At 38.9% G+C, this 19,774-nt stretch overlaps 1 protein-coding gene, 1 pseudogene and 1 gene segment (V, D, J or C); 2 read left to right on the top strand and 1 right to left on the bottom strand.

Moving 5' to 3' along the window:
* LOC127194822 (T-cell receptor beta-1 chain C region-like) overlaps positions 1 to 19,774 on the top strand; it is a 231,238-nt gene that overhangs the window by 136,900 nt on the left and 74,564 nt on the right. Inside the window, 1 exon segment of the C gene segment in view lies at positions 19,609 to 19,616. Within this exon segment, the coding sequence occupies positions 19,609 to 19,616 (8 nt within the window).
* Positions 1 to 19,774, top strand: part of LOC127194343 (anionic trypsin-2) — a 135,672-nt gene that overhangs the window by 80,498 nt on the left and 35,400 nt on the right. The window lies entirely within an intron of this gene.
* On the bottom strand, positions 2,591 to 5,072 carry LOC127194777 (anionic trypsin-2-like; annotated as a pseudogene).

Raw genomic sequence — 19,774 nt, 5'->3', positions numbered from 1 at the left:
TTGCATTGAACACGCTCAATAATTTCTCTATATGCTACAATCCCACCTAAAAAATGAGAATGAAAATGATGGGTGCTTTTATTGTTTTATTTTTAAAAACATTTATTTTTAAGTAAAAATATGTAGCTGCTGGCCCAGTTGGTATGGACCTGGTATCTCAGCTACTTGCAAACCTGATTGAGCAGGATTGTAATGAGTTTAAGGCCTGGACTCCACCGTGGATTGAAGGCCAGCATTGGTTGTTCATAAGGTCCTGTTTCAAAAATAAAAGCTAAATACAAAAGAAGGACTAAGAATGTAGCTCAGTGGTATTGTATTTATCTAGTATATACTAGGCCAAGCATTCAATCTTAACACAAATTGTGTGTGAGTGTGTTTGTGTGTGTGTGTGTGTGTGTGTGTGTTAAAAATATTTTTTATATACTGATTGTCTGTTGGGCACTACATTCTATAGTGTTCTTCCTGGACAATACTTATTTTTTCAGTCTTTTTGATGTTGAACATTTCTGTTGCCACTTAAAAATGTATAAGCATTGCTAATGCACTTGATGATTCTTTTTGAGGCTTCTTACTTTCATTTGCAGTTTGCCCTTGAAGTTGGCCAGGCTCCAGTGTGCTGAGATGTGAACCACCATGTCTGAATATAATAAAGATTTATTTGCCCATAAATTTAACTTCTCAGAGAAATATGAAAAGACTTAATGTTTGATATCAAGAAGGTGGTAGGGTTGATTTCCCCTGAGTCATCTTTCTGTGTGTTACTGATGGACATCACTCTGATTCCTCTCACGGGCTTTATGAACATAACCATTTCATTTTTTAAACCTGAAATAGACTTTTATTATTTCCCCTTCTCTCTTGCCTCCTACAGGCTCATATTCTACACCCAGGATTAAAACAAAAACATAGTCATATAACATAAGTGTTTTTTTTTTTCATTTTTCTTTTTTAGATAAATGGAGGAGAATTTGATTTGGGGGAAATGGGAAGTAGGGGAGGAGAAGTAGCAGGAGTGGAGTGAGGGGAAATTGCTGTTGGGACTTATTAGAAACATGAAAGCAATGCTAGCCTAGGATAGAGAATGGGAAACAGGGAGAGAACAAAAGAAAACTAGTAACAAAGAAGAAGTTTTAAGCTATAATTAAACTACTTTTCCAATGAAAGAAAGAGGAACACAAAAATATAGCTTTTAAAAGTTTAATAGTATACTAAATGATAATGATATAGAATTTATAAAAACTAGATAAAACAAAGATCAAGTTTTAAATGAAGAAAAACAAATTAGTGATCACCTCTTTTTCAGTTCCTTTAATATTGATGTTTGAGAAGTGAGTGTTCATCAGACATTGCTGGAATCTCTTGTGTTTATCAGAATTTGGGTAGGAGCTTAGTCCTTATTGATGAAGGGCAGGCTATCCTTTAGGGACACAGTCACATTGTGAATGAGGATTGTTCACATTCTATGATTTGGAAGGTTTTCGCTTCTACCCAAGATTTCAAGTTTCTAAATTCTGTGTAAGCTTCTCCAAGATACTCCAAGTGTACTAATGTTTGGGGTAGTAAACCGAACTCTGAGCTCTGCATTTGGGGATTAGACTAAATGCTTTCAGCACTATCTGCTATTACCTATCCTTATTGAGGCAAGATGCTGTAGAAATTGACTACCATGCCAGCTAATTTTAACTATCAATTTGCAGCATCCTAGAATCAACTAATAAGAAACATACACTAAAGGAGGTAGTCTTTTTGCAGGCTTGTGGGAGAATATTTTAAGAGTAATTTGATTTAGAGAGAACCAGTCCGTTTTGGTTGGTACAGTTTCTTAGTCATGGAATCCAAACAGTGTGAGGATAGAGAGCAGTTGGAATTTTGTTTCCTCACATACTGCTGTTACACACAACCTATTTTGAAATACAGGAAGCATATCACTCAATGGAAGAGTGATATGGTCTCAAATGTAAGCAAGCATTAAAACCAAAGGGCTAAAGAGATCAGACAGGAACACAGCAGGGAAGAAAAGTTTGCTTTATTAGCATTGTGACAGCACAGGGATTGGGGATCTCTAGTTGGCAGCAATTGTGTCCTAAATACAGTTCACATAGTTAAATATCTGACAAGACAAACCATAACCACAGGCCACAATGGTCTGGAGCTCTCCTTTGCAATCTATAGAGTCACCAGAGTCAACTGAGAAAGAGGAACATTGTGCATAACAAAGGCTATGTGAAATAGAGCTATATATACTAAACTCAATACTTGTTTATTCTTTTTTAAAGATTTATTTATTTATTATATATACAGTGTTCTGCATGCATACACACCTGAACACCAGAAGAGGTAACCAGATCTTGTGATAGATGGTTTTGAGCCACCATGCGGTTGCTGGGATTTGAACTTAGGACCTCTGGAAGAGCAGACAGTGCTCTTAACCGCTGAGCCATCTCTCCAGCCCTACTTGTTTATTCTTACTTGCTCCCTTTCTTTTCCTCCATAGCCCACCCAGAATACTCACTAATGTGCTGAAATCCAAAAGATACCCCTCATTCTGGATAGACTATCAAACGACACTTTTTCCTTTACACCCCAAGGCTTAGAAGCCTGACTCCCAGGAGAACAGAGGAGTGTATAAGTACAGGGTGCCAATCACCTGGCAGGAATACTTGCCTCCTTCTAGGAATCCAGCCCAGATCATGTTATCAGTGATCTTTGCAGAATAGGAGGCTTCACAGTCAGCCTGAGGCAGCATTGGACCATCCAGACACTGGAGCAGATCTAGATCATTGACTATGAGGAAAGGAAAAGAGTGAAGACTAATGTATCCAGACAACAACTCAGTGATGAAATAGTGGGGGGGGATCAGTTCATTTGTTGTACACATTTCTCTTCTATGTATTTCATACCATGTGTGTACTGTGCACCTGCGATGTGTATGTCGTCTAGAAGCCAGTGGGATAATTTTAGGTAGGGGTTATTGCAAAGTACACAGAAAACAGTAGTAGTAAGTGACAGATCCTACCCACCACTGAAGCTGAGGGATTGCCTCAATCAGAGAAGAGCTAGTGATTGCCAGCAGATACACAGGAGGTTTTCAGAGCTACAGTTTTCACTTGGGCTTTGAGTGTCACAGGGTAAGCAAACTTGCAGCATGATGTCATTGTTCAGGGTCTTCCTATTGAAGCCGGGGTGGTTCATGACATTGGCAGCAGTTACAAACTGCTCACTGCCCACACGCACATGGATGTCATGTTCTCCCATTCTCACTCGCTGTGGCTGTTGGGAAGAGGAAGCATGCCAGAGTCATCTTCTCTATGGCTCAAGATATCACAAGTTTATCAAGCTTCACACTCTTGTGTGGCCCTGATGGCTGACAGATCTTGAAGAATAAGGATGATGGGTTCAGCATTATCTGGCACACTTGCCTGTTCTTTTGCAAAGAGAGATGATGTACAGAGGCAGAGGTGAAGAGCTGCAGTGTAGACTGATCTGCATTGTAATATACCCCAAATTTCTGGGGCTAAGGAACTATGGGTCATTTGCTGATTCCTCCATCCACTGAGTCATTGTTAACTACAAACAGGAACTTTTAATCACCATTTCTTTTTGAAAGGGTGTTGTACTATTGCATTTCAACCAAATGGGTCAAATTTGGTGTCTAAATTTCCATTGTGTCGTTCTGAGACCTTGTGAGAGGTTCATTCTCATGTTCTAATGGGTCACAGTCTAGATTATGAGGCTATGCCTCATAGAAGTTTTCATAACTCCTTTTTGTATTTTTTTACCCACACTCAAGATTTTCAAACCTAATGTGGGGACAGTATTACTCATCCCTTAATAGAATGTTCAAAAATCAAGATAAGAAAATGAAAAAAAATAAAGCCAAATTCTACTGTATTTTTGCAAACTCCAATCAAATTTATGCTATATGATTCAGCTGCCAGTTCTGAAAGCATTTGCCAGCTTCTTCATTGGTTTGTATGGTGAGAAAATAAGCCCATCTTCATTACAAGATATATTCTTCTTTCGGTTTCACATGTTTGCTTGTTTACTTTTTGTGTGTGTTGTTGTTGAAACATCCTGTTATGTGCCAGTGTTCATCACAAGGCTGTGAACAAGAGCTTGTGTCAGCACATTCTCTTTCCTGTCTTTCAGTTTCTCCTTTAACTTCACTACATGCCCACGCAAATGTCTGGTGTAAAAAATACCTGAGTCTTTGGGCAGTGCTGTCAGGAAATCCATCTCAGGAAATCCATATCAGTAAGCTGCAGACACCAGCAATTGGACATTGATGAGGGAGCCTCCACAGAAGTTAGCCAGAGATCAGGAATAACTGATATGGAACAGAGTTCTCCAGGCAGGTGTAGCATCTTGCAATCTTGCCATCATCATGAGTAGAGAGAGCAGATACAGAGTAGAGATAAAGGAGAAGGAAATACATCAGGATGACAGCGTGTGCATTGCTCAACTCCGTATTGCCTTCCCAATTTTTTTAGGAGTGCTTTCTGAGCAGCATAACTAAAAGAAAGCACGGAAAACACCACACCCAGCAGACAACACAGGATGGGATATCTGCCAGTGGGAAGGAATGCAGGACAAGTAACTAGATCTTAGTGGGCTTAGAATTCATCAGATTTCAAGAGGTGGAAAATAGAACAAATGATTAAGAAACAAACTTAATGTGATGGGGTTACATGTCAGGTGTCTATCCCATTGCTTGCTTCCATCTCATTTCAATATCTATGCTGTTGAATTCTAAGACTGAGGAAAATGCCTGCTGACTCATTTTATGCACCCTCCATTGGGCCTCTCTTTGAGCCTCAATAACCAAAAACCTAAAATCAACAAAGAATGTTACAGAGAGTACATTGAGGGAAACAGGCATAAGTTTATGGCTGAGAGGTTACAAAAGCAGAAAATAGAATGCTGTAGAAGGAATACAAACACAAGAGTTAAGGTGGTAAAGAAAGCAGTGAAGCAGGAGTCCATGTTTTCTACTTATGTAGAAAAACAGGACCATAAATGGCATGGAATTTACAAGCAATTCCCACAATAGCCTGGATCACGAGTGCATTCATAGTGGCAAAAAGTAATTGTCACTGAAGAACAGCTAATGGTTATATTCCTGAGGAGGGAGAATTCTGCTTTGTGAGGTGGAGGTAGGATATCATTAATTCTTCCTGAGCAAACACACCTGTATTATCCCTTCCTAGGTTCTGAGAGATTCATTTCTTTTTGGAGTTCTTGGCAGAAAAAAAAGAGCCTCAGATGTCAAGGAAGTTTTTATTCTCAGGGAGAGGGAGGGAAACAGCTAAATTTTGAAAGGATTCTAGAAAGGGGGAAACAGTGGTAGTCCTGCCCTTTTCTGCACAGCCCGGCTTTACCAGTATAAATTCAGAGGTGCTAGAGAAGAAAGACTGTGGGATTCCTAGCTTCACCTCAATGAGTATAAATTGCTTTTAGTAACTTTGAAGAAGGCCTGGTCATAGTGGAGCTCTTTCTCTGCCCAAAAGAGTCTATCAGTAATTGCTTAATTTTTTGCTCTGCTCTTGGTCTATCTACTTAATAATTAGAAAAGATCAAGGAATACTATGGAACAACACTGTAACATAAATAATGTTTAGAAAGAAGGTATAGAATTCCCAATAAGTATGAGGTTTTAGAGAATGTGCTTTCGAACCAGGCTCAAGGATGTGTGATGGAGGATGTATCAGGTTTGAGTAGGAAATGTCTTACTTTGTAATGGAATAGAGAAGTTCTTGCATACAAAGGCCAACTGCTCCATCAATTTCAAGATATTTCAATCTCATGCACATGTCATATCAAGGATATCAAGGAACTACGAGAAAATACAAAAATAATGTCAGCATAGACCATGGTGAGCCTATGGGTTATTAGTGTTGCCCTGGATATTTGTATTAGAAATAACTACCCATTATTCTAGATCAAGCAACCTGTGCTATAAGTCTGTACTCATTTTGAAGAATAGAGTTTGAGCAATGTTCAACCTGAGTTCTGAAGAAGAATAAGATACACCTAGAAATGGGAGAATTGTGGCTTTTTTGAACTATATATGTAACAAAAATATAATTCTGTTCTCAGTCTATGGTGAATATTCTTTTAAGAGGCCATATACTTTTTTATTTAGCTAAACCATTCTTAAGACTCATTTTCTACTTTAGTATGTCAGAAAACAGCCATAGAAGCGTAGTACTTGGTTTTGAGCCAGCTGGTGGCTATTTATATGACACAATCTGAGTATCCTTCCTATCAGATGTGTTTCTCTTCATGAACCAAAGATATGTGTAAAAGTCCATTGTAGGTGAGATCCTGTTTCAGTCCCTGAAAAACAGTGATGGTCCTGGAACAGATCATTAACATGGGAGAAGCTTATCTAAAATTTGGGCAATTGGGTCTGAGAGGGGCGAAATGACCGGGGGATAGAGAAATTAGAATTCAGATTGCGAAAAAAATGCCAACATGGGGCTCATAGTATGTGCTGTGTTCTTATTACTGACATGGCCGCCTGAGCTTCACGGTCCTGGACATCCACTCAGAGTTGTCACCTCTGCATGCTGTTTCTCATTATTTACTCCAGGGCTCATTCCTAAGTGTGCGGTCTGTCATATTGCCATGCCTGTCAGGTTTTTTTTTTGGACTAGTCACATACTTTCATGTTCACAGTCATGTTGTTCTGAGGTTCAGAGAAGATTGATCTGGATGGATTCCTTTTTGTTTTTCACCCAGAGAAATTATCTAAAGCTGTCATGTTTTCCCACGACCATAGAAAGATGTGGAAATTATTGGAGCGTGTGTGACACCAGGTGCAGGTGGCAGCTAATTTCCCTGATGACAATCAAACCAGAGGTCCCAATGGGACAAACTACACAACCATTTTCCTTTTGGCATTTGTCTTCCTGGAAGAACATGACAGCAGCATTTTCAGTTTCCCTGATATTGCACTATCTCTTGCCACAGTGGGTAAAGGGGTCCATCCACAGGCAAAAGGCTTTGGGTACCACCTTCAGTTTTCTCAGGTCATCTCTTAGTCCTCCATTTCTTTCTTGCATCTTTTACTACTTTATCCTCCCACATTTTAATTCTGGCATGGGTTTCCCCTTTAATCTCAACTCTACTCTGTCATTTTTCTCCCCTACCTACCATTTCTTTCATAGTATACTTTCACGTTTTCCAATATAATATGCTTTCTGATTATGACACCCAATATTTCTCTCTACATAGTGAAGAAATCCTTTGCGCCACCACAGGGAGCTTGTGTGAGATATTTCACAGCCAAACTATAATGATCTAACCTTGGCCTACAGTGACTAATGCTTATCTTTTCATGCAAAGGTGTTTGGTGAATCACAAAGGATTCTGACTAGTACGATGTTTAAAATCCCAGAACTAGTATCTCTTTTGAGACTCAATACATTCTATTCTCTTATAGAGCAACAACTAACATTTTTATGCCACACATAAAAAAACTGATATCAAAAATCCAAACTCATTCATAAGGAGATGGGGAGGAAATGCTGTGATAAAGCAAGGAAACATCTGGAAAGCCAAACAGTAAAGTTCCATGCAAGGTTAACTATTTGGGCCTCTTTAAGCATTGAGTGAACTGTGAACTCCAACAGTCTTGGACAGTCCATTTTTTCTGGTTGCAACTCAAGTGGCCTCCCTGCTGATCCAACTCTGATGGCTTCGTCCGGCTTACCTCAGATGTTGCTCTATATTCTTGACATCTGTAACTTGCTGGGATCTTGACAATGTCAGTTTCACCTTTATGACCTTACATAATACCTTTTCCCAAGCTACACGACATGGGCTCTGACAGTAGTACACACTATAAGATCTCCCATCCATTTTGACATTTTTGATGGACCCTTTTAATGCAGTTTTCAGGAAAGAAGTCAAAAGTGCCATTGGATATTTTACAAGATGATTAAGTTAATAGAATTTAGAGATGTGGAGGTGTTTGAATGTAGCAGGTGCAAAGCCTAATTACAATTTATCTTGGTCCATCTTGTAATAGCCATCCCTAGCCTGCCAGGTGACACTGACTGAAACTTTTGGAAATGTATTATCTTAGTGGTCTATTTGCTTCCAACAACTCAGAAGTTAAGAATGTCACCAGAGCATTTAAGGTTTATGCCTGAGGTTTCCTGGATTAACTCTTAGCCACAATGCTGATGTTTCCACAGTGTCTGTAAAAAGTGTCTTGACTTATGTTTTTCTTTGATTTGTTACTAAAATTTTTCAATAAATAATTATTTTGTTGGAAGATGAAATTTGGCCAACTAAATCTGTGATCTGAGCCATGGTTACTCATATTTGGTTCTAGAATAGCCTATAAACTCTTATCTACTTTGATGTAAAGTTATTTTAATTATATGTTAGTAAATTAGTTTGATTTTTTGATGAACTGGTTGCTTGGTTGGCTGGTTGATTAATTGTGTTAATAGTTATGGGACCCAAAGGCAGATTTCAAGAATACTTCACTTCATACTAGAAGAGTGACTTAGATCACAGGCCAGTGTTGCCAGATTGTTGGTGTCCAACTATGCTTGCTGTCTCCTCTGATGTGTGTGGGTGTGTGTGTTGTTTTGTTTTTACTTATTTCTGGGTTTTAGCTATTCCTTCATTTTGTCAATGAGCCATTTGTTTCTTCTGAGCTTATTTTAGAGTCCTACATATTAGATATATTTTTGGCTTGTTTTAAAAGCATTTGGCTTTTGTCTATTTTATTTGTTTCTTTTGAAAACAGATTAATTTATAACCATTAAGTTCATGAATTTTGTAGCATTGAGTATGCTTTCTCTAGAGACACCTCTAATATTAAACTGAAAATCAGTAAAATGTTTGGAAAAATGGTATTTGGAACTACATTTTGGTAACTATGTAATTCAATTTACATGTATTTTTAATTAAAATGTCTAAATAAAGATAACTTTCTTTCATATATCCTTCAATACAGGACATTTATTATCTTTTAATTTGAATATTTTACACTCTTGCCTGTATATCTTAGGCAAAAAACAATAAAATAAATTTGTATATGAATATCTTGCTTCAGTTAGAATTTAATAAAAGTTCAAGAAAGACTGATAACAATACTAACATAGTAGTAAGATATCTATAAATAGCTGTTTAATTTTTTAATAAGTAGAAAAAATACTTTAAAATTTAAATCTATGTCAGAACTAAAGATGCATTCTGATAAACCTGAATGTTCTAAGCCTCTAATTACCTAAATTTTGTTTCAATGGAAATGATATGTATAGCCTATTCTAGGATGAAACCTAGCAGAAAATATATCCCATGCTATATGAATCTTTTCCATTTGTAAGGGCCACTCTGCACTGCGAAGCCTTTCAGCCATACATGGACATGTCTTGCTTTCTCCTCGTGTATATCTTTCTTCTAACCCTTATTCTTAAATGTATATTAAAACATCTTTAATAAAATCTCCAATTTTGCCTGAACTAGTTAAGTGTAGTTCATTCTCTCACATACTACTTTTGCCCTAGGCAAGGTCTGTTAGAGATTCTGTAAACTCATCAGGCTGCTGGTGGTTACTCTACAGAGCCATATCTCCATCCCTTGCAGCTCCAGCATCCAGGGCAGTGGTTCTCAACCTGTGTTATGTGAACCACTGACAAGCCTCTATCTCCAAAACTATTTGCATTACAATTCATAACAGTAACAGGATTGCAGTTAGGGTGTAGTAACAAAAATAATTTTATAGTTGGGGTCACCTCATCATGAAGAACTCTGTTAAAGGGTAGCGCCGTTAGGAAGGTTGAGAACCACTATTCTAGGGACCCTTATGCATAGTTAGAATAAATGAGTCATTTGAGTAGAGGGTCTGAGCTATCAGATTTTGTTTCTCTTTTGTTTGTTTTTTTTTTTTAAATCAATACAGTTTATTGTACAAAAGTTCTCACTTTGTACTATGCTAGGCAAAGGGTGTCTCTTTGCTTTGTAGATATCCTGCTAGGCTAAGCAAAGCTGATATTGATTGTAGGACTTTATTACAGTCTCACAGGTCATTTATAATTTATAAAACTTTCTTATGTATTTTTTGTGTCCTATCATTTTTTTTATTTTTAATTTATTACAATTTTTCTTTTTTTTAGTTTTTAAATTTTAGTTTGTTCACTTTACATTCCAATTGTAGCCCCCTCCTTTGTTGCCTCTTGATACCACCCTCCCTCCCTCATGCCATCCCTTCTTCCCCTAGTCTTTAGACATGGGAGCCCACCTCTCATAATATCAGACCTCATCCTATTAAATCTCATCTGCACTGCCTGTATCCTCTATCTCTGTGGCCTGGTAAAGTCTCCTCACCAGAAGGAAGTGACCAAAGTGTGGGGGCCAGAGCCCATGTGAGAAGCAGTCTCTACTCCCCATATTAAGGGACCCACAAGGAGACTGTGCTACCTATTCACTACATCTGAGCAGAGGGTCTGGGTCTTCACCACACATGGTTCTTGCTTGGTCCATCAGTGTCAGCAGGACCCACCTCCCCAACCTGTGCCTAGATTTATTGGCTCCATTCATCTCATTGTGGAGCTCCTGACCCTTTCAGGTCCATCTATTCCCCAATTCTTCCATAAGACTCCTTGTGCTCCACCCTGGAGTTTGGCTATTTATGTCTCTGCATCTGCTTGTATCCTGCTGGGTAGAGTCTTTCAGAGGACCTCAATGGTAGGCTCCCTTGCTGTTCCTTCTCTTCAACTGTGGGGGCCTATTCTATTTGCCCTTCTGAGTGAGAATTAAGCATTCTTCCTAGGGTCCTCCTTATTATTTAGTTTTTCAAAAGCTAAAATACATACTTTTTGACTTGGAATGTTTCAATTGGTAGGTCTTCTATTAGCCTGATGGGCACATCTTTCTATGTGATTTAGTATTTTTTTTTTTTTTTTTGCTACATTCTATGTTCATCCTTTTTGTATATCTAGTGTTTCTGTCATAATATCATGATGAGGATCCTCTTTTCCAGTCTTGTCTGCTTGGTGAAATAATTATCTTCTGCATCTAGATGGGTACTATTTACCTAACTCTGGGAAATTTTGTGCATCTTTTGAAAATATTTTCTATGCTTTGTGATACATATTTTTCTATGCCCCCAAATCATCTATATTTGATATTTCTATAGAAATTCATAGGAATTTTCATGCATTCCTTTTCACTTAATTTTTCCCTTGTTGTTTTCAAGCCCAGTTACTGTCATCTCTTTACCCTTTAGTGAAACTTTCCACGGAACTTTGTATTTTACTTATGCTTTTTTTCCTTTACGGAATTAAGGTTGGATTTTCTTCAATATTTCTACCTTTTTTTTTTTCCAATTCTGATTTTATTATCTTATATCCATTTCCTTTCTTTATTCAGCTGTTTGAATTCTTAGTCAGGTAAGTATACTTAGGTAAACTTTTCCCAGCACTCTTTGTAGAGGAGACTTTTTCCTAAAGCGTGTGTTTTGGGCACCTTTGTTAAGATCAAGTAGCTACAGTTATGTGATTCTATGAAAAGTTCTCTATCCTATTAAATTGTTCTACCTATCTGGGCTTTGTTGGTGCTTGGGTGTTTTTTGTTACCATGACTGTCTATGATAACTTGGATGGGTATGATAATGTTGCCTACTTTTAACTTTCTGTTCTGGGTTGCATTAACCATTCAAGTTTGGTATATATTTTAGTTTTGTTTCATTTAGTTCTGTGAAGAATAACATTAGAATTTCAATGTAAAATAAATTATCATGTTCATAAAAATTCTGCTGCCGTATTTTAGTGTTTGATAGATACAGAATATTTCACCTGCAAAAAAGTAATAACTTTTACTTTTTGCTTTTCTATTTCTACCCATTGAGCATATGGGCAGTGCTAATTAGACTTAGTGAATTATCAAAAAGAAGAAAGTATGAAGTTGGGAGACAAACAGTTTTGAGAAAACACAGGGGTTGCTAGAAGGGAGAAATAGGGTTGGATAAGATAACATTTCAATGAATAAATGTATGAAATTTTCAAGGAGAAAGAAATGATGCTTTTGCTTTTAGTTATTTCGTGATTATATTATGTTACAATATTTTCCTTAAAATGTATGTCTCTTCTTTCATTGTCATTGCATGCTTATATGTATATGTGTCTATAGTCACATATACATATACAAGGATATTCCGGAGTATAATCTGATTGATCTGTATAGTATTACTTGTGTGCATGTTTTAATCACTGTCCATTTGACAGTAGACAATCAATTGGTTCCCTTGGTGTGCTCTTCCCTGGGAAAGACCACCTCTCCCACTTCCATTTCTCCTAGGGTGCCAATTTTTTGTGTGTAGACTTGAATCTTCATGCTGTTCCCTTCTACTTTGACCTGTCCATAGTATAATATTTGTTCAGGTCACATTTGGGCAGTCACATTGGTGAGACTTTACAGGTGTAGCTTCTTTCATTACAGAAACACACAGTCTCACAGAAAACTCCCTAATGCTTTGGCTCTTACAGTCTCTCCACCTCCTCTTCTGCCATGTTCCCTGGGTCATAGGTATTGGACAATTTTTTAGACATATACACTGAGAATGGGGTACACAGGCTGTATTTTGATAGATTGTGTTTTTTCTGTAGTTGTCACTGTCTGCTACAAAAAGACTTTTCTGTGGTGACAGATGAAGACTATAGTTATCTCTGAGCATAAGGAGAAAAAGTATTGTTAATTTTTATAGAGACATTTAGACACTACCATAGGAACACCAGCAACACTGTACTTGAAACAATATAATGAGAAACAAACTCAGTTTTTAGAGGAATGGTTCACATCTACATTTTCCCCAAGCAGCTGTGAAGAAGTCACTTCTCTTCAGAGATATAGATTCTTCATATTTGAAAATTAGATAACAGTATCTGTTATCTGCCTCTTTCATGAGACAGAAGCAAGTATGGGACAAGAGCAAGGCAACCAAAATGGTCTTGTCAAAGCATGCTAGTCTAGAGTATGACTACCATGCTCAATGCTTACACATTAGTTGTTGAGTGTGCTTAAGAAACTTAAAGCCATTAATTCTACTCTATAAAGTTAACTTACTCATCTAAGAAATGCATAATGATAGAACAAATTCAAGGTTCATAAAAGACTATAACCAACAGCATTAAATACACACAGATATTAAACATTATTTCCAAGATTTAAATATAATGCTTTGAGAATGTCACACATTCAATAGGGACTAGAAGAATATTTTACAGAAAGACTCAAAGGAATTTTGTATATTAGAAAGAATAGTATTGGGAATAGCACAAATGGCTGCTTGATGAATTTACTGAACTCTTCACAGTCTATAGTATGAGGCAATAGCTAAAATCTACAGTAGTCCTTTTAGCCCGTGATTCCTAATATCTTGGTGAAATCTGATCTGGTGATTAATAGGATCATGAAATATTAGATGGTTAAACTTCAAGTGTTAGCTATAGAATGCCATTATGTTATGTCCTTCAATATTTCTTTATAGATAGGGTCAGAGTGAGACAATCAGTCTGAAAGTACTTCTGGATAAAATGTTTTTCCATATGCTGTAAGAATAATCTCCAGTGTGGATCCAAAATGGGGCCAAACACACAGGATAACTGATCTGCAGGACTGAGACTAAAGACCAGTCTGGGAGCTACAGAATATAAATCCTGAAGATCCCTAGATGAGAGGAGTCTGCAAAGTGCAGATCACATCTGTGTCTGGCCTCAGGCCACCCAAAAGGCCCACTGAGGATGGAGTACCCAGCCCGTAGAGTCTGGACCTGTATCCACCAGTGAGCAGCTGCCTGCCATACACTATATCAGGCACTCGGTATCTTGACTTAATTGTGGCTCACCACAGTTGGTGGTGGGTAACTCCAGCCTGGAGCTGCTGGCCTGGGAAAAGCACAGAAAAACTGGTGGTTCTGACCTCAGACCAACCAGTGAGTCCTTAGAAAGCCCCAGAGCTGGAGACCATGCCAGCACAAAATCAAAAGCCCAGAACAGCTGAGCACTATGCTCTCTGTTTCCCTCACTGATCCATGGGCCAGCTGACCAGGGGGACTGAAGAGCGTGGATCTGAGCCCACCTGTCCACAGAGGGAACCAGGGCCTACAAAATGGTCCAGGCAGCTGTGGACAAGCCCTTCAGGCACAGCTCCAAAGCTGCACACCTTTTTTGACTGATCTAAGGCCTTAAAGTCTGAATGGATTGGCCAGAAACCTCCATCCCAGCCCTGAAGGACTGTTCCCACACACAAGAGTAGAAATGATCTGGCATGAAGGGTGCTGACCAGCTGCCCCAACCCAGAAGGAGTGCCCTCACATGCCCAGACAGGATTGAACTTATCTGAAGGGATGGGACAGAAACCCAGGCAACTCCCACAAGCCAGAGGATAGTATCTGCTCTCTCAAATGGGACTGAACCTAGGCCACACATCCTGGACAGATCAGGCAGAATCCTAGGCAACTCCTACAAGCCAACAGGGGTTCTGGCACTCTAGGGCAAACTGAGACTAGGCCCACAAAGCCACAGTACCCTAGGGCAAGGTTTTCAAACCCAACTAAAGGCAGGGTAACTAGCTTTCTCTGCACTACCTCTAACTGATTCTTAGGCTACAGAGAGCCAGCACCAGCCTTTGCTGGCCTAGGGGGAGTCCAGGGTGTGGAGTAAAGTCCCCTGGACAGAAACCAGGTGACCTGCCTGACCCAGGGAAGGACATCAGAAACTATCTCCCAATGTCCAAGACAGCAAGATGACTAGAGGCCAGCATAAAAACAAAAAGTAAAACAAACAAACAAAAAATATGGCATCTCAAGATCCCAACTATCCCAAAGAAATCAACCCTAAGAGCTCAAACACAATTGAAATACAGGAAAATTACCTCAATTCCATAGTAATTAAGATGATAATGGAGGAAATGAATAAAATCTGTAAACAAATGCAAGAAGCTACAGTCAAACAGATTGAAGACATTAAAAGGCCTATAGAGAGGCACTGGAAAAAAATTAAGGAAAATACCAACACTCAAATGAAGGAAATCAATAAAATAGTTCAAGATCTGAAGAGAAAATTTGGCCATGTCCCCTGGAGGGGGAGACCTGGTGGCACTCAGAGGCAGGACAGCAAGTAGCCAAGAAGAGACTTGATACCCTATGAGAATATATAGGGTGACATAATCCCCCTCAGGAACAGTCATAGGGGAGGGGAATAATGGGAAAATGGGGGGGGGGAGGAATGGGAGGATACAAGGGATGGGATAAACATTGAGATGTAACAAGAATAAATTAATAAAAAAAAAGAAAAGAAAATGGAAACAATAATAAAAGCAGAGAAAAAAAAAAAAAAAGAAAGCCAGCAACGAGAGACTTTAAGAAGAAAGCAAGTAATACCCAGGTAAGCTTCTCTAACAGAATTCAAGAGATGGAGGAATGAATCTTGGGAATAGAAGATACTATGGTATAACTTGAAACAGCAATCAAAGAAAATGTTAAATCAGAAAAATCCCTGACACAAAACATCCAAGAAATCAAGGACACCAGGAAAAGATGAAATCCGATGATAATAGACATCAAAGAAAGAGAAAACATCTGGATCCCAGGGCCAGAAAATATTTTCAACAAAATCATAGGAATAACTTTCCCTAATTTAAGAAAGGAGATACATATCAACATATAAGAGGCCTACAGAACACCAAATAGAATAAATAAGGAAAAAAAGTCTTTCTGCCACATGATATTCAAAATACAAAATGTAGTGGGAAAAGAAAAAATATTAAAAGCTTCAAGGGAAAAGGGCCAAGTAACTTATAATGGAAAACCAATCAGAATAACACCTGACTTCTCAGCAAAGACCATAAAAGCCAGAAGGGCCTGGACAGTGGTCCTACAAATCCTAAGAAACCACAGATGCCAAGCCAAACTACTATACTCAGCAAAACTTTCAATAACTATTAAGGGAGACAAAAAGATATTCCATGACAAAAACTAACTCTAATTGTACCTATCCACAAATCCAGCCTTACAGAAGTTACTAGAAGGAAAACTCCAAGCCAAAATGACAAGCTACAACCAAAATTACACAAGAAATGGATAACTACAATAGCACAAAAATATAACTGCACAAACACTTTACTGCAACCAACGTCAAAATCAAAGGACTTAACAGTCTCTGGTCATTGATATCTCTCAACATAAGTGGTCTCAATTCTCCAATAGAAAGACACAGACTAGCTGAATGGATGTATAAACAAGACCTAACATTCTTCTTCATCCAAGGAACACATCTCAGCCACAAGGAAAAGGTATACATAACAACAGACACTGAAGAAATATGAAGAATCATAAGTTCCTATGCCAAAGGCTTATATGCCACAAAATTTGAAAATCTAATGGAAATGGACAATTTTCTTGATCGTTTCCACTTGCCAAGGTTTAATCAAGATCAGCTAAACAAATTAAATAGTCCTATTTCTCCCACAGAAATAGAAGTTGTCACTAAAAGTCTCTGAACCAAAAAAAGTCCAGGGCAAGATAGTTTCAGTGCAGAATTCTATCAGACCTTCAAAAAAGAGCCAATACTGATACTCTTCAAGCTACTCCACAAAATAGAAATGGATGAAACATTACCAAATTCATTCAATGAGTCCACAGCCACCTTGAAACCTAAACCTCACAAAGACCCAACAGAGAAAAAGAATTTCAGACCAATTTCTCTTATGAACATTGATGCAAAATACTCAATAAAATACTTGCAAGCTGAATCCAAGAACACATCAAAGATATCATTCAACATGAGCAAGTATGCTTCATTCCAGGCATGTAGGGATGGTTTACTATAAGGAAATACATCAATGTAATCCACCATATAAACGAAGTGAAAAAAAATCACACTATCATCTCCTTAGATGCAGAAAAAGCATTTGACAAAATCTAACACCCATTCATGTTTAAAGTTTTGGAGAAATCAGGTATACAAAGCACATATCTAAACATAATAAAGGCTTTGTACAGCAAGCCAATAGCCAACATCAAATTAAATTAAGAGAAACTCAAGAAAATCCCTCTAAAATCCGGGACCAGGCAAGCCTGCCCACTTCCTCCATATCTCTTCAATATAGTTCTTGAAGTTCTAGCCAGAGCAACAAGACAACAAAAGGAGATCAAGGGGATGGAAATGGAAAAGGAGGAAGTCAAATCATCCCTATTCACAGATGATATGATAGTGTAACCCCCAAAATTCCACCAGAGAACTCCTATAGCTGATAAACACCCTTATCAAAGTCACTGGATACAAAATTAACTCCAAAAAGTCAGTAGCCTTCCTGTATACAAATGACAAATGTGCTAAGAAAGAAATTGGGGAAAATACACCCTTCACAATAGCCATAAGTAGTATAAAGTATTTAGGAATAACTCTAACCAAGCAAGGGAAAGACTTGTTTGAAAAATCTTCAGGTCTCTGAAGAAGGAAATTGAACATAATATCATAAGATGGAAAGATCTCCCTTGTTCATGGATCAGACTAATTAACATAGTAAAAATGGTCATCTTACCAAAAGCAATGTACAGATTCAATGCAATCTCTATCAAAATATCTATACAAATTTTCAAGACATTGAAAGAGCAATTCTCAATTTCATATGGAAAAACAAAAAACCCAGAATAGCTAAAAACAATCCTATACTATAAAATATCCTCCAGAGAAATCTCCTTGCCCAATCTCAAGCTGTACTATAGAGCAACAGTAATTAAAACAGCAGGGTACTAGCACAGCAGTAGGCTGGTTGACCAATGGAATCGAATTGAAGACACAGATATAAATCCACACAAATAAGGACACTTGATTTTTGACAAAGAAACCAAATCTATTAGCCAGAGATTAGGATAGATACTAGAACTTCCTATTGGGACTCTAGGTGAGAGAGGTAAGGAAGAGTGGGGAAATAGAATTATCCAGAAGGTCCTAGAAACCTACAAGAAGTACATCAAGGCTGGCAAATTTGTATGCAGGCAGGTCAGCTCAAACTACTGTACCAACCAAGGACAATGCATCCAGTAAACAAAGAACCCCTATCCAGATCCATCCAGTGGACACCACATCCTCCACAATTGTGTAGACAGAAGGGACTGACTTAGACATGAACTTTGGCATCTCTAACTGATGACTTGCCCTTGGTGAGGAGACCTAATGACACTCAGAGGAAGAATAAGTAGGCTACCAGGAAGAGGCTTGATAGGCTGTGATCTTATAGTGGAGAACAAGGTTCCCTTCTGTCACAGACCTAGGGGAGAGGAATAGGATGAAAGAAGGTGGGAAGGGGAACAGGAAGATACAAGTGAGGGGATAACAAATGAGACGTAAAGTGAATAAATTACCTAAATAAAAAAAATTTTTTAAAGAATAATCTCCTTGTGAGACACCTGGCCAGTATATGTTAGAATATGGAAATACCAGAAAAAATATCTGACATTTTCTTCCAAAGCAGTAGTCCTATGAATACTTCACAACAAGTAAATAAAACAACTGACATTCCTTAGGCTGCAGCATTGACATAAGTGACAAAGAAAGTATCACAGTATCCCAGAGTTTTGCTGATGGTAGTGGACGTTAAACCTAAAGTAAGGAGATGTCCAGAGACCTTCTATCCCTGCATAATGCAGGAGCTGATGGATGGGGCCATGGGCACAAAGTCTACCAAGATGCAGAGCTGTGCAGGAGGGGGAAGATGCAGAACAATACAGCCAGGGGCATAGACCCTATGCTGTTATGCTGGCTACTAGACTACTCTCTGTAGACATCTAGAAGCTGGCTTGCCACGACACACCTTGGCATGGACAGAGGCCATCACAGAGAGCCCAACCAGCCATATGGTCTACCTACAGCAGGAGATACTACAATGTGCAAGTTTGTGGTTGACAGATGGGAGAGAAAGAAAAACAGAACAGTTTGAGCTTTGTTAAGGGAGATATAACGGTATAGGCTAGGGAAGAGAAAAATTTCCTGTTGTGAGTGGCTTACCCCTGGCTGCCTGACACCATGATGAATTCCAGCCTATGCTATCACCAAGGGCCATGAGTGGGTCCTTTGATAAGCAGCAACAGTGGCTTACATTACCACTAGAGACCATGGGATGTCTTTGGTCTTTGCAGAAGCCTGGGAAACTTGAATGTCCAGGTGCTTTGTAGAACTGGTCCTGTCCCTCACTGGCTACTGAGCTCTGGATAGTTAGTCCCACCTTGGAAGAGCAGGCCCTGCATCTCACACAGGTTGCAAAATGGAGTTGGTGCTAGAAGCAAGAGCTGCAGATAAATAGGCTTCTAATTGAGAGATGGGAGTGTTGGCTCCACAAATTCTCCACCTGGGTGAAGAGGGTGTGGGGTTAATACCTCCCACATACCTAGCCCCTAGCCATCTGAAGCAATTGGGAGAGCTGGCCACAGGGTCCTGAGAGCAGGAATGCTGGCCCTACGTCTTGCTGACTGCAACACTCTGGAGAGTTGGCCATGCACAAACCTCATGAGGCAGCACAGTAGAGCAGGCTCTTGTGATAGAGGTGTGGTATTGGTGAGCTAGCCCTGAGGGTGTGAAAGCAGGAGAGCTGCCCCTGTCCCTCATATGCTGTGAAGTAGTCTGGGCAGAGGGAAGATGCCATCCCTCCTCCCAGCCCCAAGCCTCCTATGGCAGTCAGGAGAGCTGGCTCTGGGGTCCTGAGATTGGGTGAGCTGATCTTACCCTTTCCAGCTGTAGCACTCAGGAGAGTGAGC

The sequence above is a fragment of the Acomys russatus genome, chromosome 10 (genome assembly GCF_903995435.1).
Source record: "Acomys russatus chromosome 10, mAcoRus1.1, whole genome shotgun sequence".
Lineage (NCBI taxonomy): Eukaryota > Metazoa > Chordata > Mammalia > Rodentia > Muridae > Acomys > Acomys russatus.
Note: the sequence above shows the minus strand (reverse complement) of the source record. Positions and strands in the feature narration are given on the sequence as shown.